The sequence below is a fragment of the Anas platyrhynchos genome, chromosome Z, assembly GCF_047663525.1.
Source record: "Anas platyrhynchos isolate ZD024472 breed Pekin duck chromosome Z, IASCAAS_PekinDuck_T2T, whole genome shotgun sequence".
Classification (NCBI taxonomy): domain Eukaryota; kingdom Metazoa; phylum Chordata; class Aves; order Anseriformes; family Anatidae; genus Anas; species Anas platyrhynchos.
Window position 1 is genome coordinate 18,820,271 of NC_092621.1, and position 27,365 is coordinate 18,847,635.

The 27,365-nt window shown below is 42.2% G+C and overlaps 1 protein-coding gene across 2 annotated transcripts in view; it reads right to left on the reverse strand.

The window, feature by feature from the left end:
* The window catches only part of PLPP1 (phospholipid phosphatase 1), a 59,260-nt gene that overhangs the window by 1,788 nt on the left and 30,107 nt on the right, over nt 1-27,365 (reverse strand). For both annotated transcript variants that reach the window (XM_038169950.2, XM_038169951.2), the window contains exons 4-5: nt 12,091-12,148; nt 100-276 (exon numbers count right to left, since the gene is read on the reverse strand). In XM_038169950.2, the coding sequence (XP_038025878.1) occupies nt 100-276; nt 12,091-12,148 (235 nt within the window). The remainder of the gene's footprint in view (nt 1-99; nt 277-12,090; nt 12,149-27,365) is intronic.

Below are 27,365 nucleotides of genomic sequence, written 5' to 3' on the forward strand. Positions count from 1 at the left end.
TTTTCAAAACAATAGGAAGACAGAACAAAGCCCGGTTCTGCCATTTTGTTTAGAGAAGCAGCATTCAGGACACGTGGAGGCACTCCAGGAGCTACTTACAATGAGTATAGCTACCAGCGCTCCCTGGATGAGTCCTGTTAGAACATCGCTCCAGTGGTGTTTGTAGTCAGAAACACGTGACAGGCCCACGTAGATGGATGCAGCAATCAGACCAAACTGTATGGTGGGACGTACAAGCCTTGCCCAGTCTCCTTTCATCCTGGCCTGAAGGTAAAGCTAAAGCAAAAAAAAAAAAAAAAAAAAAGTTGTTATAAAATGCTGTAAGTACAAAGCAGTTACATTAAATTGCCTTCAGTCTGTTCAGAGTTGAGTTGAAATCTGTGTTCAGAGCCATGACAACATCCACAAACGTACCTCTTACAAACGCAAAGCCCCATCTTGCTCTAGGCAGGAAGAATGGTAGCACCCTGAGTAAAATCCATAGCCTGTGCACAGAGCTGGCCAACTTTTAAGCCAGCTTTTTAAGCCTTATTCCCAGTTCCAGTCACCTTTAGTACCACCAAAGTTCTAGCACAACATTCCAGCTGTAGTTACGTGTTAAAACCAACAAGTGTCACGATCTAGATCTAGGATCACATTCCTCAGCTGTCTGTGGTTTATTTCACTTATCCTATTCCCAGTCCTTTCCAGCTGCATACTAACCATGTTACCTGTCTGGTAAGCAGGAGGATGGATGCAGTTTCTATGCAGCTTCCATTCTTTTTCTCTCCCCCTTGGCTCTGTCTTAGATATATATACACCTGTGATTTTGATGTGTTGCCCCAAACTCATTCCATGACACCACAAAAAACAAACAAACAAACAAAAAAACACCAGGATCTCCAGTGTGCGTCTCCTCTGTCCTATCTATGACAGAGACCTCTTATTTCAGCCATAAGAGGAGCTTCTAACTGTCCACCCTGTAAACATCATTGGATTTGCTCTGGAACTTGATCTTGTTACCAGAAGAGGCAGCATGGTTACTGAATTTACTGGGGAGAACAATGCAGATGGAGGTTATATTTAACATCGAGTACATCTCTCAGTACCATCTAGGAACTCCAGGTCTAGTACAAAACCTTAATTGACAGTCTTGCAAAATCACAGAAGCAAACTAAGACACAGGCTTCAGGCACTGAGACAACACACTGAGCTCCTGGCAAATCCCTCCGCTGCCAGCCCCAAAAGCCATGGCTAGCTTTAGAGGCACCGCATTTACAGTGTCAATATGGGCACAGAGCACGCTCTGTAGGGGCAGAGGTGCTACTTTCCAAAGTTAAACATTTGAGGAATGTTTGGTTGGTTTCTCTGAGTAACTTGCATCATGGCTTTGACATGCTGACTTTTTCAGCTATAAATGGACCGTCAAAAAGATCAACACTATCCATAACTGCTCCTCTTTAATAGCAAGGTCAGGATGAAATCAGACTCTGAAGAAGCTTCGGCTCAGCCTGAACTGGAAAATATTTTCCTTTAAGTAGCACTCTGCATATTTCTGGGGACCTTAATTTTACCACGAGGAAAAAGGGGAAACTGTTGAGGCACTTCGTAAGTTATCTGTCTCACAGTTCTTCTAACGAAGGGTGTTACGCTGCTCTTACATTAATGCTACTTCTGGATGTACTTCAAGCAGACCAGGTGTCAGAGAGCCGAGGTGGGCCCACAGAGCACACGCTGGTAGCCTACAAAGAGCTGGCTGATGGTTTGATACTGGCTGTTCTTTCCCCTTTCCCTATTCCCACTGAATTCTGCTGAAGGCAGCTAAAAATACCTTGCTGTAATAAAGTTTTTTCCATGTAAGCATTTCTGGTAGTTGGCAGAAGCATGCAGTCAGATTAAGAAAAAGGGTTATGCAACTGCAGATAGGTGGGAAAACTGAGTTTCCTTCTGAAGGAAGAAAATGAGGCAAGCCTCCCAAAAAGTGAGCTCTGAGAAACCGTACCAGTGCGCACGACACCAAATTACCAATGAAGTACTTTGGATCTCCCCTAAGCAGCATGTATTCAGGGAAAGTTTCTGATTTTTTTTTGCATTACAAAGCTGCAAGTTGGCTCTAACATTTACACGGAGGTCTTATTTGCATTGAGAGAGCAGTCTCTAGTCATAATTAAGACCTGGAGCTGCTTCAACACCTGTAGGAGATGCACAGTTAGCTACAGGCTTCTACCAGTCCTTGGCGCTTCTTGCAAAGGCTTGCACAGCTCCAGCTGCAGAAGCTGTAAGGAAAACCCTCAGAGCCCTTCTTGCACCCCCTGCTAGGGGATGGATTTATGTTGCTCCAGAACCCAGCCTGTGAAGGGTGAGAACTCGCACCGCAGAGAAGCATCCGTGTGGCCGAGGGCGGCTGTGTTTAATTTCAGAAGCAGCAGCTGCTCCTCTGGTTACAATTGTGCTTTCTGGTCCTGCTCGTTAGGCATGGAGTTATTTCTCCTACAAGCCAGCTGCTGCAGTGGCAGATCCCGTGTTATTTTTAAGCAGGTAACCTCACGTTCACGTTACCTTTAATGGGCTCGGGCAGTGGTGCCCTCCCCAAAGATTGTTCCTCCCCACCATCACTCAGACAACAGCAACAGATCGGGGCTGAAACAGGTCAGTAATGTTCAGGAAAACAAAGCACTCAGATGGGGAAGGAGACTGTTGATTCCATCAAATATAAAATAAAACAAGCTTAATACCAGAAGTGTGCCCGAGAGCCCTGTACGTAGCACTGCGTGCATCATGTACTATGCCCTGGCATTGAACTGCATTCACACCGACTGCTGTTCTGACCCTGATGACTTCAACAGAAGCAGCAGCAGGAAGTGTTAGGAAACTGCACCTTTAGGAAACTTCATCTGGCTAACATGCCTGCAATGCCTCTCACCAATGTTTCACTTGTGGCTGAGAAATTTCCGTGAGCCCACGGATGCAACGCAAGCATCCAGAGCTGTTCTGGCTGCAACATGCTCCCATCGGTTCGGTTACATTACCGCTGCTTCTTCCCTGCTATCCTGTTTCTGAGCATCTCTGCTCTTCCAGAAACACCGTTCAGCTGTGAACTATTTCTCTTCCCTGCTCCAGTTCCTCCTGTTTTTGTTTTTTCAAAGTGCGCAAATAGATTTCACAGAAACGCTCTTGTGATAGGATTAAATAATCACCAGCATTTCTTTCACTAGCTAATGCTTACTCTATAATGAAAATATGTTCTCTACACCACACACATCCTGAACACAAGTTTCTTCTTAATCTATGGTCTAGTACTTCATTTCTAAAAATACACACAGGAATGAAGAGAAACTCACAGCCACTTTGTGGCTTCTTGCAAGAAGCCGCAGACATGAATGGAAGGGTCTCTGCAACTGGAGAATTATTTGCTACTCAACATTTCTGGCATAATTTTCAACTATTTGCTCTTCCACCAAAGCAGTATTAATACATATACTCACGCCTGCCTGCCTAATTTTAAAGTACAGTGACTATTTCCTAGACAGACTTCGGGGCTGTAATCTGCAGCTTCACGAGAGACTTTCCGAGCAGCTGACACCTCGCGGCCCTGCCTTCAGGGCACAACACTCGGACATCTGCTAAAACCTACTCATTCCACCAGGGTCTCTGAAAGTTTCTAGGCCATCTTTCATTTAGTATCTTCTCAGCTTTTTTTTTTCCCCAGAAACCTATTACATACATTTTGCAGTACAAAGGTACAGAAAATCCCCCTGCAGTGCCAGTCCTCCTACGAGTACAGGAGGAGCAGAGAAAGTTCGGGGATCTTTTGGGGACCTTTCCTCCACTCACTCAGGACAACTCAGTGCCTGTACATGCTGACTTGCCCTGTCACTGACTGAAAGTTGTTCTCTTTGACAGGATTTTGTATTTCCCGGTATGAAGAGGCCTTGTTAATCACACTCCCTACAGGTGCCCTGTTGTGATAAAGAGCTGGGGGAAAAAGAAGAAAGTTGCAGAAGATCAGTTTTCCTATGAAATTAGCCCCACTTCGAGACCACAACAGTCCAATATGAACTTGATAAAAGCAAGTAAATAGACCACTAGTCGTGGTTAATCTTTGTCTTCATGGTATCTCCCTGAGCATTAAGAAACAGCCCCATTTGCTATTAATTTATTTGCCCTGTTAGCGGGCACAAGGTTCTACTGCAGTTGCAATAACTCTCTGGATCCACGACTGACGACAGGTAGAAAAGCTTCTTAAAAGCAAATCAGCCGGCCCAAGAAGTCCCAAGAGCCACAAGGAGTAACCGGAGTTGTGGAAACCCACCGTGAGGATTTTTTCCCAAACCAAGCAGCTCTGAAATAGCTACACATAAGCCACCTCGAGTGTGTGTACACATGCATGCGGTCAGTTTTGGGATTTCTGGGGTGAGGAGAGGGGGTAAAGAGGTAGCGTGTTTTGGGTTTGTGCTGCTAATGATGAAGGGGTGGAAGGAAGAAGAGAAAGCACAGGAGGTGATAGTGCTGCCCTTTAGACTTAGAAAAAGAGAACCAGCAGCCTCAGTAATTATGATTAAACATAGGGCAAAAGTCTCTGGAAGATTTGGGGATAAGAACATAGGAATAAACACTGACAATCCAGGCACATTTGTAGGATGGAAGGAACTGTGTTTCTATGGACACCCCAAGGACAGCATCCTCCCTCCATCCCCTGATGGACGGGGTTTTCCATCAGGAAGCTTTGTGGATGCACAGACAGCCGAAGCAGCAGTCCACCTTCAGCTCCAGCAGTAAACTGGGAGGCTCTGCCTTTCTGTAAGGGGAGGGTACCCCAATAACCTCCTTACTACCAGCTTACACACGACAGCTTGCAGCCCAGCGTCTTCAGTGCAAGCTGTTCCTCACATGCAGTCCTCCAAGAGAATGGAAAAGACAACACATCCACCTGGGTTCTTGCACAACGATAAATAAGAAGCAACAGAAAGTGTTCACAGACATGTGGATGGCCTGCTGTCTTCCTGTCCCACGCCTGCTCAATAATCCAGGTAATAAGACCTCTACCCTGCCTGCACTAGACAACACTGGGGTAAAAGTTTCTCCCCCCTTCACATCTTCCAGGCTTTCCACTTCTGTGGAGGTTTGCAGAATAGCCCTTCCCTTTTGCTTGTTACAGGAAACTCAGATTTTCCTTTGTATGAAAGCTGTTTTGTACAGGAGCTATTATTCATATTTCAGCTAGCACAAACCCTGGAAATCAGAGCAGTATAAGAAATCCAGGAAACTTGAGTAAAAAAAATCACAATTCTCAGCACAAAAGTGTCCCAACAGAAACAAGATGTGCTGAGAAACACTGCAACTGCCACAGCGAGAGGCGTGCGGTTATGCGAGGGCACCACATATGAGTACAACAGCTCCCTTCATAGCCAGGGCATTGACATGGACACAGAGCCCCAGGCACCAGCCAGCAAGACCCTGCCTGCAAACCAGGAGTCAAACTGCAGCCTGTCTGATGCAAAGCTTGGATTAACATGGACAGCACCTATCTCCTGTAGTTCTAAGCAGGAGACACAACGCAAACAGTTTTTATGACTTATAGCACCCCAGAGATGTCACAGAATTCATGGATCATTTGTGAGTTAGGGCTTTTGTTTATTCGCTTTAAAACAAAACCTTAAGAGACTTCATGGTTTATTTTGCCTTTTTAGTAAGAACTCATTTTCTTAAAAATACACATTTATGACCTCTGGCTTACCTGCTCCAGTGTTTTATTTTGAGTGTGCAGAAATGAAGGAGAAAGAACAACTCAGAATTATTTCTCCCCTTCCAGAGAAGGAGAAGGACACAGGTCTGCAGTTCCTTCAATGCAGGGATATACCTGGGCTGCTGTTGGCCCACCCCTCTTACCTTTAACCACGTTTTCCATGCTGACACGCCAGCAACAGCTCTGATGTTCAGAGCATGGTGAGCTGGTCAGGGGGCTGACCCATGGGATGGATGAATTCAGGAGCTAAACTTGGCCAGATTAGATAGAAAAGGCAACGTCTGTACTAACCTGGCTGGTCTCAGACAGCTGCATGCTGCCATCAAAAGGCATTTGATACTGAGAGCTGCCTCCCGTGCAGTGGGGAAACATCCTGTCATTTACCAGTTCAACAGCCACGCTCAGTTCAGAGCACAGTCCATCTACTTTACGGAGATACTTCCCAGCAGGTAAGTGATAGCACCAGTAGTGGTAATCCTCCAGCCTCAGCTTGGCTGTATGCTGCAGAAATCACTGTTTGCTGATTCCATTTTTACCATAAAGCAGGGTAAATGGTAAGTTTTTGTTCTGCTGTAAATACTAACACTTGGCCCTTTTATTAGGAAAGAAATTGAAACAAGTGTTTTTCTGCCGTACCTACCAAGCTATGGAAGCCTCAGTGGAAGGAGAGCACTGCAATGCTTTTATCTCTGTCCCACAGGAGCCACTTCACAGCAGCCTCGGCACTGCCAACAGCCAGTTTCCAAGCACACAATGGAGAAGGCATTTGGCTTCATTTGCTTACTACAGAAGAGCCTAAATACTGATATTAAACATGTGCTGGGAGGGCACAGGAGTAGAAGCACGAATGCCTTCATACTTGAGCCTCACGGCACGAACAGTTGTCCTTTATTTCTTCATCTCTGCTTTGAGCAGCGTGCTAGGTTCAGCCCAAAGCAGCAGCCAAAATGCTCTCGGTAGGAAATGCCTCTCCGTTAGCTGCTGAAGACTGGGTAGTGCTCAGCTTTCATGTGGGCAGGAACATATTAGGGACATTCATGGCTCTGTTCAGCAGCGTTTGGGAAAGTGAAGAAACGCTGCTATGCAAACAGACATACCTACAACACCATCTTAATATGCAAGCAGGGCTCGGGAGCCTTTGTTTCACTCAGCCTCCAGTCCCAACACAAACAAGATTTAAAGCCCAAAGTTTGACTGGCACATTTAGTAGCATAAGTGAAAAAAAAAAAAAAAAAACAAAAAACAGCCTAAACCCTGCTTCCATTTGCGTTTAGCACATGTCCCCTCTCTGCTAAAGGAGTGAGCTGCGAGCCTGGGTCACTGAAATGCCAGTCGGTCTCCAGCTCTTCTACAATTTCCCCTTTCCCTGGGCACACAAGATGTTCTTTCCCAGCGAGCTGCGGGAGAGCTCGCAAGCAACTCAAGTTACTTTCTGCAGAGACCCCTCACCGCCTCCACCCTGGGCAAGGCAAACACGCTGCCCTCCCAGGAATAGCACAGCATTTCGGCCAGGTCCCTGCAGCAGGGCTCCACTCCTTATGCTGACAAAAATACAGAAGAAAACAGGAGCCTATCCTAGAGGCGGGCTGAAAACCAAGGACAGATTGCTGTCAGGGACACGGCATCATAATATCCAGTTTAAAAAAAAAAAAAAAAAAGCAGCAGTGATCTAAAGCTAGGAGTGATGCACCCTATTTAAGCAGGCAAGTTACACAGCTATTTAACATTCCCTGAAGTTACTCAGAACCTACATTTCCGTATTGCCATTCTTTCATAAAGCATTTATTAGATAAATGCTTTATGAAATAACAGGTAAGCTCTAAAGCAGGATGACCACGTCCCTCCTCCTCCTCGCCCCGCAGGTGAGCAGGTTTCCTTTCTCAGGGCCAGGTGCCCAACTCTGGTTTGCCACAGGCAATGCCCCTGCATCTGTTTTCATGCCAGATGGTCACACGCAGCGAGCTACACGAGATCAGTTCATGTAGATTCTGTGCACAAACACTGAGAATACAGAGAAGGTAGCAAAGCACCTGCTCGTTACCAGTTCCTGGAAAAGGCTTTAAGCTCCATGAAGCTGCTATCAGTTAGGGGTGTGTTAGTTGATGTGGTTTGAGGCACTGCTTTTACTCAGACAACCCTTTAGAAGCCCACCTGCCGCACGTACAAAAGGCAGGCGGTGTGAAGGTAAGGAGTTAGGAAAGGAATATTAAGTAACTGTAAATACTGGGGAGCAGAGCTTCCCAAGGGTCAGGAGCCCAAATTACATACAAGGAAACATTTCCATTCCTCAAGTTCAAAGTTTAGCTCTGCTCTCTAAGCCTGCCCCACAAACCAAAAGACAAACTTAGGAAAAATGCTGTGAATTCTCAGATGCGTCTTGCCTAAGACTGTTCATGGGACACGAGATTCTTCCACATCTCCTCACCTCATCCTAAGCGTAAATCACATATGCCCAGTTTGGAATTTTAGACCCTCCAGCTCCTTCCTATCCTTCCTTCCGTGCAGTTCAGATTACCATCTTTTTCAACTAGCACTCTTCCCAGCGATTCCCTGAGCACTATTCCCTATAGATGCTCAAATCATACATTTTTCTGCTATAGATACCTTTGAAGCAAGAAAATTAGACCATCTAGTTAACAGGCTTGCTTCTGGGGAAAGCCTCTAGGACACAAAAGTCTCAATGTGCCTAAGAGAACTTTAAAACCACCACCACCATCACAAAATCCTTTCCCTTAAGGATAAAGACTGAGCTGCAAGGTATTTCCAAGTACCCTGCCGTCACCTTGGGACAGGATTTTCACCATAGGAGTCTGCTTAAAGCTGCAGTTTTCCCTTCCGACACCAGGGGAGCCGTGTGGTCACAGCTCAAATACCGGAGCTGCCACTGACGTGCATTTTTTTCGTGTCACCAATGGTTTGACCAGGGCTCCCTGCAGAGTACTACGTCCCTGTAACCAGCACAGCACAACTCGTGCCAGTCCCTGTGCTGCCTCATGGCTGGGCTCCCCACCAGCCCAAAAGGCACTGAACTATTCCTCAGGAGAGGAAGCACACAGCTTACGGCAACAGAGATGTTTCTAAGGCCCGCTCAGGTATTACCAAAAATAAGCACTTCAGAGATGTGGTAATGAAAACTACCTGTTAGCTAAGGAAAAAGCTGCCTGAAGCAACCGCAGCATTTTGAGTTGTGCTAATACTGAATAATCTTTTTTTCCTCCAAAGATCAAAACCAGCATGGTTACCTCCATGAGAAGCAGAAACAATGCAAAGCGTAAAGCAGAGAATAAACACTCAATAGGAAGTCAAGCATAAATAAACACCTCCTGTTTTTTTGTAATCATTCTGATACAGTTACAGGAGGATAAACTTCCTCCTTAATTCAATCCTCAAAGCAACAAGACATCCTGCTAAGTAGGAAATAAGACCCAGAAGGATTATTACTCCACAGACACTGCTGTAGCTGTTCACAAGTCAAAGCATCTAAAATATTTGAAAATTAATAATGAATGACCTCATCATGTTAATTTCTAACCAGTCTGTTCAGGTGCACAGAACAGAAAGTGCTGCTACAATTTGATTTATTTGTAGCACATCCATTCTGTTTTAAGTACCTGAAGCTGCAGAAATATTTCATACCTTTGCCTAGTGTTCTGCAAGGTGGCTTGATTCAGACCACATACTTTCAGCATCTGCCATCTCACGGCTGCAGCGCCTGTGCTATCTGTGGCAGAGACCATTTCCCATTTTATCCCCCCCCCCCCCCCCAAGCACTCCCTCCTTTCTGAAATGCGTAACCTGACAAAGTACACGTGTTCAGCAACATTCAGCAGCATGCTCACAAGGCAGATTCTTCTCGTCCTTAGGCAACCAGCATGCACGCATCTGGTTGTGATTAACGCCACCGATGAGTAATGCCACATGTTCACGGCCCTGTCCCACTCATGACTCAGTCCGCAGCTGGAGTAAGTGTGCAGGGAGCAGCTGAAGCCAGCGTGAGAGGTCAGCTAACAAGCAGGTTATCAAATGCCACAGGTCTGGTGTACGGCCAGTGGCAGCACTCTGCTTCGCCACGCAGGCAAGGTGGAGGGTGAGAAAGCAGTTTGTCCCACCTTCCTGCAGCAGCTACCTGCTTGAATACACCCATTCTGTCTTTTACTGAAAGGACTCCATCCAATGCAGAGGCTGGTATGCAGCCGTACTGTATCAATCAGTGGAAAAAACATCCTGCACAGGAGCTGTTAACCCTCTTCAGATGTCTCTCCAAAGAAAGTAGAAGTCTAAAGTCTAATCTCCTCAAAACCTCTTACTACTTGTACTCAATCGCAGCTCATTCAGAGACACAAGACAAGAAACTGAGGTGCAGGAAAAGGAGAAGAGCACCCATCACCCTCCTCTGGCCAGGGTCTGCATACTAGAGGAAAAAAATGTTGACTGAAATCAGACCCTGTGTAAATTCAGTACATAGCTCAGGAGGGAACATGTGAGAAGGTGAACTCTTTTGGTGAGTGAGCACACAAGAAGCACAAAGCTGAGGGCTACAACAGCCTTTTCTTGCACCATCTCCCACATCCCAGTATTGCAGCACCAGCCATCATGCAGATGACTGCACGGCTAGATGGGTCCAACCCAGGCCTTCTGAAGGGGAGCACACTTGGGAATTAGGTTCCTTCTTTGTCTGTGATTTCAAAACTGCTCTCACTAATCTTTAGCTCTGTTCTGAACATTTGGCTGCCACACCTGAGTGACAAACTAATCTATGATAAATCCCTGTTAAATAAATGTTATGTTAAGAGAGTTAAGGGTATTTGTACCTTTACTTTTTAAGGGTGCTGACACAAACTCTGGATTTACAGCCTTTCCAAGTGGCATACAGAGGAAGGATTTGACCCCTAGCGTCCCATCTGTTTCCCCATACAGAAGGTTGCTAAGAGTGAAGGATGCATAGACACACAAACCCCACAGTTGCCTGTAACTCAGTGCAGGAATTCAGCAACTCTCCACACGAGCTTCCTGCATGGATTTAAAAGAACAAAAACAAGAACACCCAATGCCACAGGCAACTATAGAAAAGATTATTCGACCCACATGGAGAAATTAGCATCCTCAAAAGAAGTAATAAAAACACCTTTTTGCCAAAGGCTGCTTTTAAAAAAAAAAATCCTAGTAGGTTAAACAAACAAGGTCTGAAGTCACAGAATCATCTAGGTTGGAAGAGACCTCCAAGAGTCCAGCCTCTGACCTAACACTAACAAGTTCTCAGACCCCATCACATCAGACCCAGAAACAATCAGTGTTACCTGGTGCATTTGTCAATTTTCACTTTGTCTAATATATTTTGGGGAGATTTAATCTTTGCTCCTTGGCATCATGGAAAGCCAAAGTTGCAGAACACTGTTTAAAACTAAAGGGTCTCTCAGTATTACAGCACGTAATTGAGGCATGGGGGGGAGTTCTCATTACCAGATGCAAGGTTTCAAAATAGCAACTTCCTTTCTTCTCGGTCTATACTGGCTGAGAAGTCCTCCTGACCACAACCTCCTTTCCCACAAGCTGCAGCAAGCAGGGCTTGTTTATTCATACACATGACAGAGATAAAAGTTCAGACAGATTGAAATCCTCGACCGGTGACTGTAATCCAGTTAGTATAGATTATAAACCCTATTCATTATACACCTATTAAGTTCTCATCTCCAAGTTTGTGCTTCAGAAAGGATGCAATGCCACATTTTCACATTGCTCAAGAAAAACCATGCAAGGATAAGTTATATCAGACACACATAATCAAACAATGGAGGAAATCAGTATTAGGTTGCTACACAGCAGGAACTGTTTCACCATATCATTGATACAGTGATTTTGATCTGTTTTCTGGTTTGTTTGTTGTTTTTTTTGAAATCACCTAACAGATGGACCTATACAATTTTGGAGACTGCCAATGACAATGAACAAGTAAAGACACTTGCCTTTTTTAAAAAATAGTTGACAGATGAGAATCCTGTGCCATCCTGTATATATGTATAAACTTCTCAGTTACAAAAATTTATTCTAGGCTTGATGAGTTACCCTAGCCGACTTGGACTGAAATGTATTGAAGATCAATATTGAAGATCAGCACTCAAAGAAGCACTCACTGAAAAAGCACTGGATAATCATACATAAACAATATCAAACAATACAACACTCAAAATGATTTGCCAACAGTTTAAGGCCAGGTGTGTGTTTGTTTCTTTAAGTAGGCTTTGCATATTTCATTGTCAGACATTAATTATTTTAGTGTCCCTTGCACAAAACAGCTCCAGCAAATATTTCTATTTTGTGCTAAATAAGACTTTTTGCTGGCATGTAGATGGAAAGAGTATACTTACTGCTAGGAAGAGCATGCAGTACATGGAGAATGATGAATGGCCAGAGTAAAACGAGAGTCTGGAAGAAAAGAGATCAGACATTTCATTATTTTTCCATTTGCAACAGTCTACGATGATACTAAGTTATTTTACACAAGTGAACAAGGAAAATGCAAACATCCCCATGCTGTTACTTCAAGGATGCTATCTGTGCACAGAAGTCATCACTAACATCTGACGACAGTTTTTGACAAAAGAGGGCTGATTTCACTATTGAGAAACTATCCTATTTCAATGTTAAGTTGATTTCGACGTCTGGTAATAACTGCCTGTCTTTTGACTAAAGCTTGACTAGCAAGTGAGCACATCCTCAAAACTAGAAATCAAGCGTGTATTAAAGCAGTATATTTGTGTTGTGTTCTTGATAAATACCAGAACTAAGAAAGTGTAAATATCATCAATTTAAAAGTGCCTATCTGATAGTCACAGTATGGTTATGAGAACAAATGGCATACTCACCCAAAATGAATACTCATAAATGAATGTTGAATATTGTTAAATATTGCCTGATAGTGACTGCTCATGTTTAAATGTTTATACTACATATTTGTGAAACATACCACTTCGTACAGACTGACCACTGACACACTGAAGGGGACAGGCAGGAAGACAGTTCACCAGCCAGCCAAGTGCAAAAGATGACACTCCATCCCACATTTATGGAAACAGTTTTATACTCGGTTATTTCATTTAAGAAGTAGCAATATTGCCTCTAACTTCTTCTAAAGGGAGCTTTTAGGCTGAGAGGTGTGGGCAGCGGACAGTGACAGCCCCAGGACACCAAGGAGGGCCTTGACAGGGCTCTCACGTCAGGGGCCACGGGTAATGGCAGAGGCCTGACAGGACTCCCAAACCCGAGGCAAACCATACACAGGACAAACCCCTGCCACTTCTTTGTCAACAAGGGCTGGTAAAATGGAAGGAGGTTTCTGATTCAATCTTCAATCAAGAGATGAAATTATATTTCAACTATTTTTTCCTACCTCATGCAGAGAACCTACAACTGTTTGGCCATTTCACAGGCTTTCCACCAGGCCTCTGACAGGCGTCTGTGTGATTTAGCTGTGTAACCCACTTAAAATCTTACATACACAAACAAGGACAACTTAAAGAGTTTTCATAGCTCCCATGGTGGCCCTCTGCCACCTCACGACTTCAGGAGCTGAGCCAGCTGGAGAGCCTGGATCAAGGGAAATCCCTGGTGAAGGAAACATCTCTGCTGTTCCCACCAAGAGTAATGATGTGCAGTAAGATAATTGGGTTCAACACTCAACACTAATTGATTGCCTTCTTGAGAGTATTTCAATCTCATGCGCAAGGGAAACTCAATTTGCATGCACGGTATTAAGAAACTGTATCAGACAGTGGAAAGAAAAACGCATGCTAAGTGTCCTGTGTAGGCCGGAAGAGTTCTTGGTTTACATTTGGTTTAAAGCACTATCAATAGCCTTCATCTTCAGAGACCCTAAACAAGCCCTCTGAAAAGAGCAAGATGAGTATTTTGTATATGTAGATACCACAGACACTTCCAATTCAGAAAAACTGTACTGACAGCATTATCTTCAGATGCTTGAAATTCAAATCCAGGTTCTGCAGCAAAACTGCAGTCTCACCATCTCCACTGCATTAGCCCCGTAACTCCTCACCAGCTAATTTCTGGATAGAAGCCTGCTATGAAATCCTGTATGACAAGAACTTGGAAGCGCTGTCTTTCAGACAGACATGTCTGAGCCACAAAGGAGCACTCAAAAAAAAAAAAAAAAAAAACCAAAAAAACGAATTCCTGAGCCCTGTGCCAATATTTTTATCTTTGGGGCTATCACTTGTCCGTAAGACAAAACTTCCTGCAACTCCTTAGGGCAACATACTGCCAACTGAAGGCATTCAGAAGGTTGTTGAATGAGAGCAGGAATAAATGCAACTCTTTTCATTCATTTTGGAATCCCTATGCCCTTTTAAATATGTTATTAGGTATGTCCAAAACCAAGAATGCCAGCAGCTAATGTAACATTAAGAATGTCTTGTTCCAAGTTGAAGATTACAAAATTTAAGTACAGCCTCATTAGGAATAGATAAATATGCTGTGCATGACTTAAAACTTTGTGCTTAGCACATGAAGTATTGCCAGAAATACAACTGGGACAAAATATTGATCCAACTTGTACATTGTGCAATCCCAGTGAAATTTCTTTGGTATTACTGCCATCCCTACACTTCCCTAGACTTTAATTACAAAAACCTTAATATTCTTTCAAATCTTTAAACTGAAACAATGCAAAAGTTTCCTGACTATTCCTCAGCATGATTGCCATGAGCCAGCATTTAAAATTAAATAATTAAAAATAAAATCAGAATTTACTAGTTCCAAGAACACCGGAGTACTAGATCAAATTACATTTGTAAATAAAGTGCTATAGGCAGCACTTTATTAAGCCCTACATCTGGCTAATGAAGGAAGGGGCTAATTATCTCAGTAGCAATATCTCAGCCAGCAGCATTACCTACAGGAGCTGCACAGAGCCATGTCCGCAAATTTGCTAAGGTCTTTACAATGTTGACAGAAATACAGAAAGGCAAACAAGAAAAGTCTTCCCAAGAGACAGAAACAAGTCAGAGGTGGGAGACAAACACAAACCCCCAACTCTCTCAAAACATTAGAGTTTGGATTTTGACTTGTGAAAGTTGTATTGCATTTTTACCTGCTCCCAAGCAGAGTCACTACCTACTTTCAGCACACAAAATAAACTGCTAACCTTTCTTCATTTAAACAGCTTAACAGTCTGTTTAAACTGCTCTTAAAAGTGTGGCTTCTTATATGCTTGTAAGAACTACTGAAGGTGCAGAAGCATTAAGCAAAGTGCACTTCTCTGCAAGAGTCTGATAGAAGAATTAATAGCCTTCGTGAAGCAAGAGATTAGGAAAGAGTTGGATAAGTACAAGACAATGAAATATTAAACAGCAAGAAGTTAAAAATCTTTTAAAAGATTTAGAAGTGACAGTAAAATGGAATAGCCCAGAAGCAAGGCTATCTTGTGCCACAAAAACATGAGAGAGACTTGGCTATGGGTATTGTCTCAGCTTAACTGTTGGATTTTGTATGGTAATATTTCTGAACAGAAAACAGGATATCCGACAAAACATTATGCCTGTTTCTATATCATCAACACAAAAACAATCACCCACTGGATTAGCCTGCAAAAACTCTTCTATCCTCAGGTTCTCCAGATTCTTCACATCTGACTCAAAGCTTCCCTTGACATTCACGTTACAGATTTCATTGATCTGGTGGGGAATAAAGTGTCCAACGGAACTGCAGGCCAGCACGTCCATTTCAAGTGTGCCAGACAGCTCTGCACGCTTGGCAGGGAATTATTCCTAGAATTAACACACTAAGGACCTGGTTTAATAAAGTGATAGTCCTACACACAAGCTGAACACTACATTCTTTAAAGACAACCAGCTCTGCATTCAGCAATCAACATGTTTTCACAGACCCCACTCTCTTCTCGAGGTGTTGGACTTCTACAAGAACAAGTTCCAAGGATATCAGTGAGGACTGAAAGTTCTGAGTACTTTGCGCTTCACTGCAAAGAAATGGTCAATTAATTGCACAAGCAAGTCATGTATATTTAACAACATCCATAACTAAGTCAGAAATCCATTTTCAAAAGACGGTACTATTTACAGTTACTCCACCTTCTTCCTTCCCTGCCAGTAGTTAAATCCATACTGAAGTACAGAGCATTACATTCAGAGGAAAGAGCTGCCAGTCTTCCCAATTTTACTGACAAAGGTGTTTCTACGTGAGATTTCTGTTAAGTGTCTCGTACAATTCCCTAATCATACTTGGGGCAGGAAAGCAGAGCCACTCAGCTCTGCTTTAAGTAGAGGCAGATACTAAGCAAACTTTGCCAGCACTGAGACAAAACATGCCAAGACTAGGTTTGTAAGAAGAAAAATGTGTGATTACCCATCTTCAAAAAGCTGAGCAATTTCACCGTTTTCTTATCTTACACAAATGAAAGTTCCCTGCCTGTCCTATTGACGAAAAACAGAACTAGCAGGTTCGAGGAAGAAATAGGCAGTCCTTCTAATTTGCAATCACCTTCTTCTCTCCCCCACCTCTATTATTCTTTTGCAACAAGCCCTGCAGATAGTGCAAGAGGCAGGTGAAGAAAGTAACCTTTTCCTGAGGTCAGGGACAACGTGGAGTGGTTTCACTCAGCTCTGAGTGTCAGGAGGCTCGTCTTCACTGAGGTCAAGCAGGCTTTTAGACTCAAACCTCTGCTGGCATAGGGTTCCACTAACCCACCACCCCGGGAACTGGAGAAATATAGCACAACACATGCAAGCAGGCATGGATCTTGTTGTTTTTACAGAGAGATTACACACTGGTGGAACAATCTAATTGGGCAATTTCTAGTTAGCTAGCTGTTCTGCAGCTGTCATTGTGGCTTGTACAGGTGGCTACCAGGAGAATGAACTTTACTGTAAAGATAACCAGTAGAGAAGAAGTTTTATTAGCCTGCTGTTTTTTCTTTTCAAATGAGCAAAAATTCGCCTGCGTCCTGAACTGACTAATATTCTCTCTTCAACATTTCATCCAGGGAGCAAGAAGTTACTCAAACTCCCAACATTTTCACCATGCACAAGCACGTACGCTCTGAATTCAGCATTACCAAGTCCAATCTACTGGCATGTGGGAATGGCATTCCATGCTCACATTGCAAAACCACCAGTTTTCCTGTGTTATGTTTTACTTTGACACTCAGTTTAGCTTAACTTCCAAAGGGAAATTTGGTTTTCCCCTGTATTTCTAGTTTACCTCCTCCAATCAGAAAAAAAAATGCAACCTTGTTTACTTCTTTCATAATAATTCTCTCAGGAAAAAGAGTGAAAACACTGAGTGGGACTCAAACCAGTATTTCTAAAGGCTGGTTTGCTCTCACACGCATCAGATTACAAGCCTCTGTTCAATTAGCCATGTCTGCACAGGTTATCCACATACTTTCCTCACTCAAAGGAGTGTTACCATCATTTTACATAAAGGGAATGAGAACAAAAAAAGAGTAATCCCTGTTAAATCACAGATTTGATTAATGATCCCTCTTTAACAAACTGCTTTGGAAACAAAGCACCTGGAAAGCATGCAGAACCTTATCTCCAGTCCGCCCCCCACCCCGAAGTTTGTAATCCTCAGCAATTAGGGGGCAAGAAAGCTGTCAGCACTAAGTGGATTTCTTGCAGTACTGCTTGAGCTTTGAGCAACATACAGATACGCTCATGTCCATTTTGAAGTAGTCCCTTTCTATTGATTTGGGCATAGGCTGTGCAAGTCAAAGTTCTGCCAAAGGATAAGATGTGTCTACCTGCTCCATTAGCCATAGCTAAATTACAAAAAAAAAAAATCAGCATCACAAACTACACACTTTGATTGCTAATGAACTGAACGGTGATAATAAGTAACTGAACTAACAGATAAAATTTAAGTAAGTATATTTTTCAGGCTGACATTTGTGTCTTCTTAAGCCTAATAACACATTTAATAAACCAGGTCAGGTGCACATGAGATGCAGTGCCTTAGCTTACACGACTTGACCAATAGATAGGAAGAGATGCCCTTGGAATAAAGATACAGGCTCTGCCACACAGTGATTCAGTGGAGCACTGTATGCCCAGATCAAATTAACACCAAAACCAGCAGGGACAGCTATTTCTGAGAACTGTAAAGAGCGAGGAGCCATATTTTCAGTTATGAAAATGAATGCTATCCATCACCACGTAGAAGGGCCAAGTCACATCAGGACAAAGAGATGGAAGATCAGAAATCTGATCCGGACTGCAGAATTGCTTCTCAGTTGCTTACAGCAAGTTTATCTTTCAGACCCGGTGCTCCCTGCTGACAATTAATTTCTATTAGAGAGGCAGCTTTTTGTGCTCTCTAGATCAAGTACAGCCCCCTTTCATCATTCACCATGGACCAGCAGCAACTTCTGAAGTTTAGTTATTTAAGAGGTTCACTGACCACCATATTTCAGTGTTTTCCTTCCATGTAACCTTCCCACAAGCGTTAAGTGTGGGTACCCTGATTTAGGCTCCAGCTCTCAGGAGTGGAGGATTATTTGGATAGGACTGGATGCGTTCACAAATCAGCCGTGCTGCATCTTGGCTAACAGTAATGACAAAGGGGTGAGAACCAGTGCTAAAGGGAACGGTTGCATCATTTGATTAATAGCAAAAATGTATCTGGCATCCAGTCCATTCAACCTTTCAACTGCTTTGGTATCCAGACTTCTTCAGAACGTTTTGGCAGGCATCTTTCCAGAAGTGAAACATACTGAATAGGTTCTGATGAAAACTCCTGAACCTTTAAGCTTCCGCGCAGTGACAGTGTAACAGCTCATAGGTTAAAAGCTCTGTAACAGAAATAATCAGATTGCTATACACAACATACCAGTAGTACCCAAGCAAACGTGTAGTTAACAAGTCTGTATAAACTCTAGAGGCATTTCTGATTCATGATGTTAGTGGAAACTGCCAGATTAGATAAGTAAACTATTTAGTTATGTTTGAATGAGTAAGTGCATTTTGTTTTTTTTCCACAAAGCTTAGTTTCAAAACAAAGCTTTTATGAAATATTCCAGTATAACATTATTTTAACACACAATAGTGCTTCATCTTAGAAATACCACCAGTACCAAGAGAGAACTATGAAAACTAGGAACAATTGTGTAATAAAGACAGGTTAGTGTGAAGCAAATGTCCAGTCTTTTGGGTTATGTTTAACAAAATCCAGAGCAAATCAACTGCAAAGGCTATCTAATGACACAGGAAAAAAAAAAAACAATACTGATTAAAATCCAAGCAAGTTATGTCCGATTTTTATTTTATTTTTTAAACAATGAGTTTTAAAGGAGTTTTCCCTACGTAGAAGGGACAACATATAAGTTTCCACCTTTATTTTGAAGTTCAACCAAACCTTTATGCAGGCTTAGCCCCATGCCAGCTGTCTGACATGGGTACTTAGCTCCTGGGAACTGCTCTGAGGAAATTAACCACACTCACTGGCACGCATGTGCACTGCCTGTGAAAGGGCTCAAACAGACAACTCTAAACAAAGCTAAAGTAAAATTCCTGGCAAATGATTAGTCAAGGGCACCACCTTGGCAATTGTGCTGAAATAAATTATCGAGGTCAAAACAGTCAGCTCTAATTTCCTAAAGACTTCTTTGAAGATTACATTTTGTTTGCAATGGCAGACTACACATCTTGTTCTGAGTGCAGGCAGCATGACAGCAATATATCAACTGAAGTAGGGAACTGTTTTTTTCCACAGACATCTGAGTTGTGATATAAATCAGTACATTAGTAATACAATTATAGTTATGAACCTTCACAGCTGTGTTATCTGTTACCACAAATGCAGCAAAGTGACAGACTGAAATTAGAGACCTTCAACAATCCTATGGTAAACTGAACTTTATAGAGAAAGCTTTTCTCACACACAGGCATCCCTGCTAGCCTCAAGTCCTCTTTTGAGTCTAACAGAGTTCAGATTGCACAGAGAGCCTTTCAAGTAGCTTGATTAGTGCAGCATGGCTTAATATTTACCACCTAAGGTTCAAAGGTTTTAGTTGCGTGTGTGCGTTCAGTTCAGTGAGCTGAAGAATAAGCCAGCAAGGACAGCTGCTTGGATCTGCACAGTCATCAGGTTTTCCTGTTCCTCCAAACCCAGGACTCTGACCTTACAGATCCCAGCCCATCACCATTCCCTTTTTATTTTTTTTTAAACTGACAAAAATGTTTAGAAGTCAGTAGTTAGAATACCAGGAGAAACTTGAACTGCTCATCTAAAATGCAACAAAAAACACATCCAGAAGAGCTTGGAGTGAGCACAGAAAGCCTGAGCAGGCAGGCTAAGAGCCCTTTAGCACACACCCAGGACAATTACATGTGGGGGTGAACTTCACACTGTACAAGAAGGTGTGCTGATGGGAACTAGTTTAACCAGTGGTAAACCCAGAGAGTACGCCAACAAACTGCACTGCTCACTGCCACCAAGTTTAGCACTGCTGTAAGAGGTGGGGCATTAGCAGCCTAAACAAGCGTGCTGGTGTCCAGTTCATCTTTTAAGTACCTACAACACTGCTCCCTTCCCCCTCTCCTCTATATTCAACCACTCTGTTAAGGGAGAGCGCAGATTTCGGGAACAATTGCTGAAAATAAATGTTTTGTTCTAGTTTGAATAAGTTTCCTGAAAACTAAAAAGAACTCTGAAAAAGCTAACAGGTGCTCAGAACTGCTTTCCAACGAGACTTCAGATTCAACTACAAAAAAAAAAAAAAGAGTCTTAGAGCACTTTCAGTGTGCACAGCAGAAATATGGCAACAATTCTGTGCAGAATCAGTTCAGCACTGTCCTTACTCATTGACAGATCACCTGCACTACCTTCTGTTTGCACAGAAGCAGAGGTTATGCAAGACACTCTTTATGCATCTGCATATTACACACATGCACTTAGTTGGTTAGTTAGGAACCTGCAACCACAACTTTTTTTTTTTTTTTTTTTTTTTGCTTGAAGGACTAGTCTGTCAAAAGACTGTTTACAATTACATTCTCACAACTTTCCAGCAAAGGAGCTGAATGCCCACTGCCTGTTCCCACAGTTGCAGTGTTTACCAAGGACGAGCAGGTTATGTTTATGCCTTCCCATCTGCAGAAGGGAAGCAACTGTTCCGTATCTCATACCAACAGCATGGCAATGTTTACAGCCCTGGAATGAAGAAAGCAGCTTGGTTTATATGATGACGACAGTGCACTGCCACATGTGTGCAGTACCTCTGCTTTCTCCATTTTTAAGGCTACAAGGAAGAGCAAGTTCCTTGCTGTATGCATCTCTGGCTCCTAAATACTGACCCCTTCATTCTCAGCATTCAGAAATCTGAACCATCTCCGTCTGCAACTCTCAAATTGCTTTGAAATATTATTGCTAATTTCATAAGTTTCAAAAATTTTAAAGTTTTTGAACTGCATTCGAGCAAACTAGGTATGTGTATGTATACATAGATGGGTACATATATAATAAAAAAAAAAAAAAAAAGAGCCCAGCAGTTACCTAGGTTTGAAATTCAATCCGGATTTTTCAGATGCAATCCACCAGGACAACAAAGTTTCATCACGAAAGGACACATCTGGCAATTATGAAATCCAGTTCAAAACACATTGAACGCATAAACAAGACAAACCCCCTTTTGCTCCATCTCTCTTTAAGAGAACAGAAATAATCCATCCCAAATGCAGACGGTGTACGGAAGAAGATGACTGGGACACCTCCAAATCTATACCTTAACCAAGAGCTCAGTATATGAGTAAAAGCTAATAAATCAAAGGGCTCAGGAAACCACTCCATGTGTTAGGCCTTCTCCTTTTACAACTCTCCATAAGGTAGGTGCACAGCTGGAGACACACAAAAGGAAAAGCAAAGTCATGAGAGCATCTCAAATAGGAAGCTTGCTCAGATATTTAGATGCCAGTGATCAACTCTTTCCTAAGAGTGAGGAAAGGTGAAGAGTTGCTGAAGTCTTCTTTTGAGGCTTAATAAGGAATTTAGCGTTAGATACAAAATACCAAACCCAAGACATCTCAGAACCCACTAGTCCAACCAGGCAACTAGCAAACATTTTCAAAGTCCTGTAAGGATCAGAGGCATAGGAACCCAGATGCTTCATATCCAGAAGGGCTTCGCTCAGGGAACTTTTTTGCTCCTTTGCCAGGGAATTTCATCAGCCTCAAAATCTGCTGGAAGAGCAACGTGGCAGGGTACAAGCAACTCAACAGCTTTCTTTTTTTTTTTTTGTTTTGACACTGCTGCTGGACAGGCCAAACAAGAAAGGTGCTTTGCTGAATCTATTACTCAGCAGCAAGGCTGAACTAGTTGGACACATCAGCATCACTGCATGCAGCAGCCAGGAGACATTAGGAATGCAGAGACAACCTCACAGCACCAGAGCATCCCACGCCCTTGTGCAAGGAAACAAGTAGGAATAGCAAAAGGCCATCCTGATTCAGTGAGCACCATTTAAATTCAGACAGAAAAAAATCACGAGATATAAATGGACTGCCTACCCAGGACAAGTATTGATGCATCACCCAAGCATGCTGCAAAGGAATTCAGAAGGCCAAGGATGGAGCTGAAGTGCTGAATTCAACAGCTAAAATTCAGTGAAAGCTTCAGAAGACAAGGATCCATATTACTTTATAAAGACAGATCTCTAACGTATAATTTAAATGGCAGAGTTTTTCAGCTTTTAAAAGAAGCCAGCACGTTCATTTTCTGAAGTGACAGTACTTTAGGTGAGATTTTACCCTCAGAAAAAAGTTTACACTGTCATTCACAAAAATGGTCCTACTAAAATACGCAAAATAATTTTCTACATCCAAAATACAGAATTGCATTAACTTCATAAACCAGTTGCCAGGTATTCTTCATAGTTTGGGATGATCTCTTAAGCTTCTATTCACTAAATTGATTAGTCCTGTATAGATCTCAGAGATTTTTGTGACCACTCTGGCACAGCAAGCAGATCAGGTACACTGAACAGGTGAGAAAACTGATGAAGTAGAACAAGCATGCCAGTTAGAGGCTCTTTGCTTTCAAAGGTTGTAAATTCAGAGTAACATTAGCAACACTGTTTCACACTCCTTGTTGGTTTTTGGTGTTACAGACTTTTCCTTCTACATTTTTGCAGGAAGTGATTTTTAAAAAACAGTAAATTCAAGGGAAAAAAGTATAATTTAAATTTGAAGTTCTAGGGAGACATCATTTACACCGGCTGTAACTAGAACTTACTTTTCTTACCTTCATAGCCTATCATTTTCCCTGTGATCCAATTCAGAAGGCAGAGTAGTAGTACTGCATATTTTGTGCTACATCGTTTATTCTTAACACTTTGTGGATAACATGTAAGCCTAAATAGCATCAGATTCAATACACCTGACCTTTCTACAAGGCTTAAATGTGCTGTTTGTGCTGCCAAGTTTAACATGATACACAGGACTGACAGCATAATCTTCAATTAAAATCTAAAAATACTGTAAACTGTATATATAGCACCTGCTACATTGTTCAAGAATTTAAAGTGTTCTTTAGATTGCACACAGCTTTTTGATACCGTAAGTTCTTTGTTTTCTTTGTGTGTGCTTTGTTTCTAAATATATTTGGAGATTTTACTGGCTTGTAGAAAGAAGGGATAAAAAATTGAAAGAAAAGCCCATAGCCACACTAATTTCCCACCTTCCAAAGAGTATTGCAAGAAGCTTTGTGTAAGGTATACATTCTGTCTTTGGGATTGGACACTACATGCAAGAAACAATACCTATTCTTAGCCTAAAGCGATACTCAGTTAAAAGACCAACCTTTTCCATGTTCAGCTGTCCTGATCAAACTTGTCTGCTGGATTCCAGATCCTGTTACCTAGGGGTTACCAATGCTCTTCTGCACAAAGGCAATCAAAATGCAATTAGCAGCTCCTGACTGCCAAAAGGCGCCAGAAGCAACCAGTTAACATCTTCACTCAAGGTGTCACTGCAATCTGACAACACAGTTAGAAGGCCACCACCCTGAAGCCACAAAGCACCATACGTCTAAGCACAATAACTTCTGAAGTTTCCCTTTTACCCCTAGCAGAAGCCTCAAATTTTTTGCAAGAGCAACCAAGTGTTAAATACACTTAATAATAAAGTAGTTTTTTGTTCTGAGGGTGGTTTTTTGAGGGTTCCATAATTCATATACTAGAAGAAAACAGAAGCACTTTGTGTTCATTACTACACCAGACATTCACGCTTACAAACTCATTTCAGACAGGCTGAACCAGCAAGTACAATAAAATATACTTGAGAGGCCAGTAAAATACTCATCCACATCTCCTGCTGGTGAATATCTGTGGTTTCTATTAACTCCTTCCAATACAAGGAAGCTAACCAGCAGGACGCAAGGACAGTCTGCCACAGACGAGTTAGAGCGGACTGGTTTGAGAAGTGAGCCTTGCAACCAGCAAGGAATGAAGAAGTCATAATCTGTCCTTTGAGTCCTCAATGCGTACTCCTCTGAGGAATTCAGGTATCTTGGAAACCAACTCAAAGCCAGGTAAAAGTTGTAGCAAGCCAGAAGAGAAGGAAAAAATTGAACAAAAAAGGAAAGCTGCAAAAGAATCCAGAGATATCTGAGAACAGCACAGACTGCTCACTCACTTCCCCCCCATACCATGTTCACAGCCCAGCATACCTACTCCATCCTACCGGGCCTTACTTCGCCAGAGTTGAAAGATAAGATGGCCTTTAGGCAAGTCACTGCCTTTACATATCCTAAAGAAAGTACCTGAAAGGCAATTTAGCAGCATTACAGTATATACAGAAATATACGAAGTAATATGATAATTACTAGCTCCAGTGACAGGAGAACAACTTGCTTTTTTCTTTGAGACTTAATTTCCTAAAACATTAAAACAAGCAGTGCCTCCCAATAAAGAACCAACATGATGCAGTGCCCTCCTCCACAGTGCAATTACATTTAAAAATCCATAAGCCTTACTCACCCAGGTTATGTATGTCATTGACTAAAGAAAATTTTACTGTTTTTGACACCAAAGGGAAAAAAAATCCCCTTCGTATGCCAAGCACCCTATTTAGTTATTCTTTGTAACCTTCTATTTGAATGTAAGTATTAGAAGCTCTGCACATGACTACTGGGAATTAAGCATAGCAATACCTTTAAAAAAGCTTCAGAATACAGCTCTGTATGAATCATTCACTCAGAAAACTGTTGTGAATTAGCTCATACCAGCTTCCTTATCTAGCTTAAATTAAATGCCAGAGAAAGCCTGAAGAAAGGGCTATCCTACAAACAGGTAGGAAAGAACACTGATTTCAAACACTAATAGTTTTCAATTTAACTAGAAATTTTTAAAGTAGCTATTCCCATACGTATTTTAGAGATCCGGAAATACTATATACTTTCATGCAATATATCTCAACTCTTATGTGCAGCTTTCAACAAATACGAATGAGATTTACTAAGCACACAACTGTTATTGTGATCCTCAGCTTGGTTTAACTGCCGGTAGTACTGGAAGTGCAAACTTCCAGTACTACAAAAATACACTACACTACAAAAATACACTACAAAAAGTACTACTTTTTGTACACTACATACACTACAAATTTGTCAAGGAGAAGCTAAGGCTATCTAAAGCTGAAGAGGACTTTTCAGAGTAAACAAGATACTGAAATCAACAAGAATTAACTTAATCAGGTTCAGGTTTGAGAGGAAAACCTTACTGAAACTCACCAAAATCCATTGCTACTTTACCAGTGTAAACAACCAAGCAAAAGTCCATTGCTTTACTTTCACACTAACACACACACAGAGGAAATATTTTATAGTTGGAGTTCAGGGGATCAAAGAAGGACAGAATAGAACAGCCCAAGATGCATAATTTAAGCACACCATGGATTTTTCACCCTGGAAGTGGTTTTCCTGGTATCATTTAAGGAAGAAACAGTAAATAAAGATTAGATATGTCTTTGGCTGTATAACTGAGCATGAATCTCTGAAAATATTCCAGAACTACCTCAAGCTCTGTCACAACCCAGGAATGGTGTGCTCAGTTCAGAACCTATGATTTTGTATGTGACGTTTGCCTTGTCTTCACTCTCTCCGTACTTCTAATTGCATGTTTATTTTATGCAAATGTGAAGGCAAATGGTAGTTAACTCTACCTCTAATAACACCTAATTGATACAGAAATTCACCTTTCAGTTACCGCTCAAGAGCTTATCAATGTCCTCCAAATTCTTGGGAAACTCATTGCCAAGCTCCCTTTACCTTTGGTGGCTTATCAACCCTCAGGTGTGAGAGCGCCTGCCTGCAGAATACAAACCACTCTCAGAGGTCAGGCCCAATTTCTTTGGGAAACAGCAAGTGAACTATTCTGTTGCTGCATCTTTCTGGACACTGCTGGTGCTCCTGAGTACAAATACGAGATTAGTCTCACAGCCCATAATCCTATCATATCATAAGCCAGCGTTACACAGAACAGCAAAATTACAACCTTAAACCAGCTCCCAGAAGTGATGAACAGCATAACAGGGAGCTTAGACAGCAGGTAAGGTGTTACCCAAGAATTCTGGCAACAAGCACAGCTGCAAGGGCAAGCACATCATTATTGTGACCAGCAACCATTAAACTAATGTAACACTTATACTAAGTTTGCTCTAAAAAGCTCTGGTCGGACCTGTTATGTCTTGTGCATTCCCCCCACCTAACAGGGGGACAGAGAAGAGAACTGGAAAAAAAAAAAAAAAAAAAAAAAAGGTAAGAACTTGTAGGTTGAGATAAAGACGGTGTAATAGGCCAGAAAATGAAGGGAAACAAATATAATAAAGACTGCTACTAATAACAACAATAACAGAATACACAAAGCAAGTGATGCACAATGCAACTGCTCACCAGCCACCAACCAGTGCCCTGCCTGTCCCTGAGCAGCAGCACCCCCCAGCCAGCTCCTCCCAGTTCAGATGGCATCATGCTTAGCAATAAGGCATGGGACATCCCTCTGGCCAGCTGTCCTGGCTGTGTCCTCTCCCAGCTCCTGGGGCACCCCAGCCCCCTCACTGGCAGGGCAGCACGAGGAGCTGAAACATCCTGGGCTCTGTGTGACACTGCTCTGCAACAGCTAACACATCTGTGTGTTATCAGGGTTATTCTCATCCCAAATCCAAAATGCTGCACCATAGCAATGACTAGGAAGAAAATTAACTCTATCCCAGACAAAAATCAGGACAGCACCTCATCTAGGATCACATTACACAAGACCTTAGTCTCCTCTAAGAAGTTAAGGTGTTCCTAAAACAACAGACAATCCTCCCCCTAAATCATGAAAAAATATCTCAGCACCATTTCAGGCATTACAATCAGTTAATGTTGTCTCCTTTTATGCTTTACATTTGAGAGTCCTTTCAGACTCATGCAGAAATTATACTGAAGACTCACACCTCTAGCAAAGTTGATTTTTGACCCCACTGGTTCGTCAATGCCATTCTGTTCCACAAACACCTGAGAAAGTACAGCTTAAGAGACCCATTTTGTGCAAAAACTTAGACAAGTACCTTCTTGCTTTTTGCACAATAGAAGAATAAAACGAAATAGCACATTTAGTGAGTTGAAGTGAAAAAGTTAA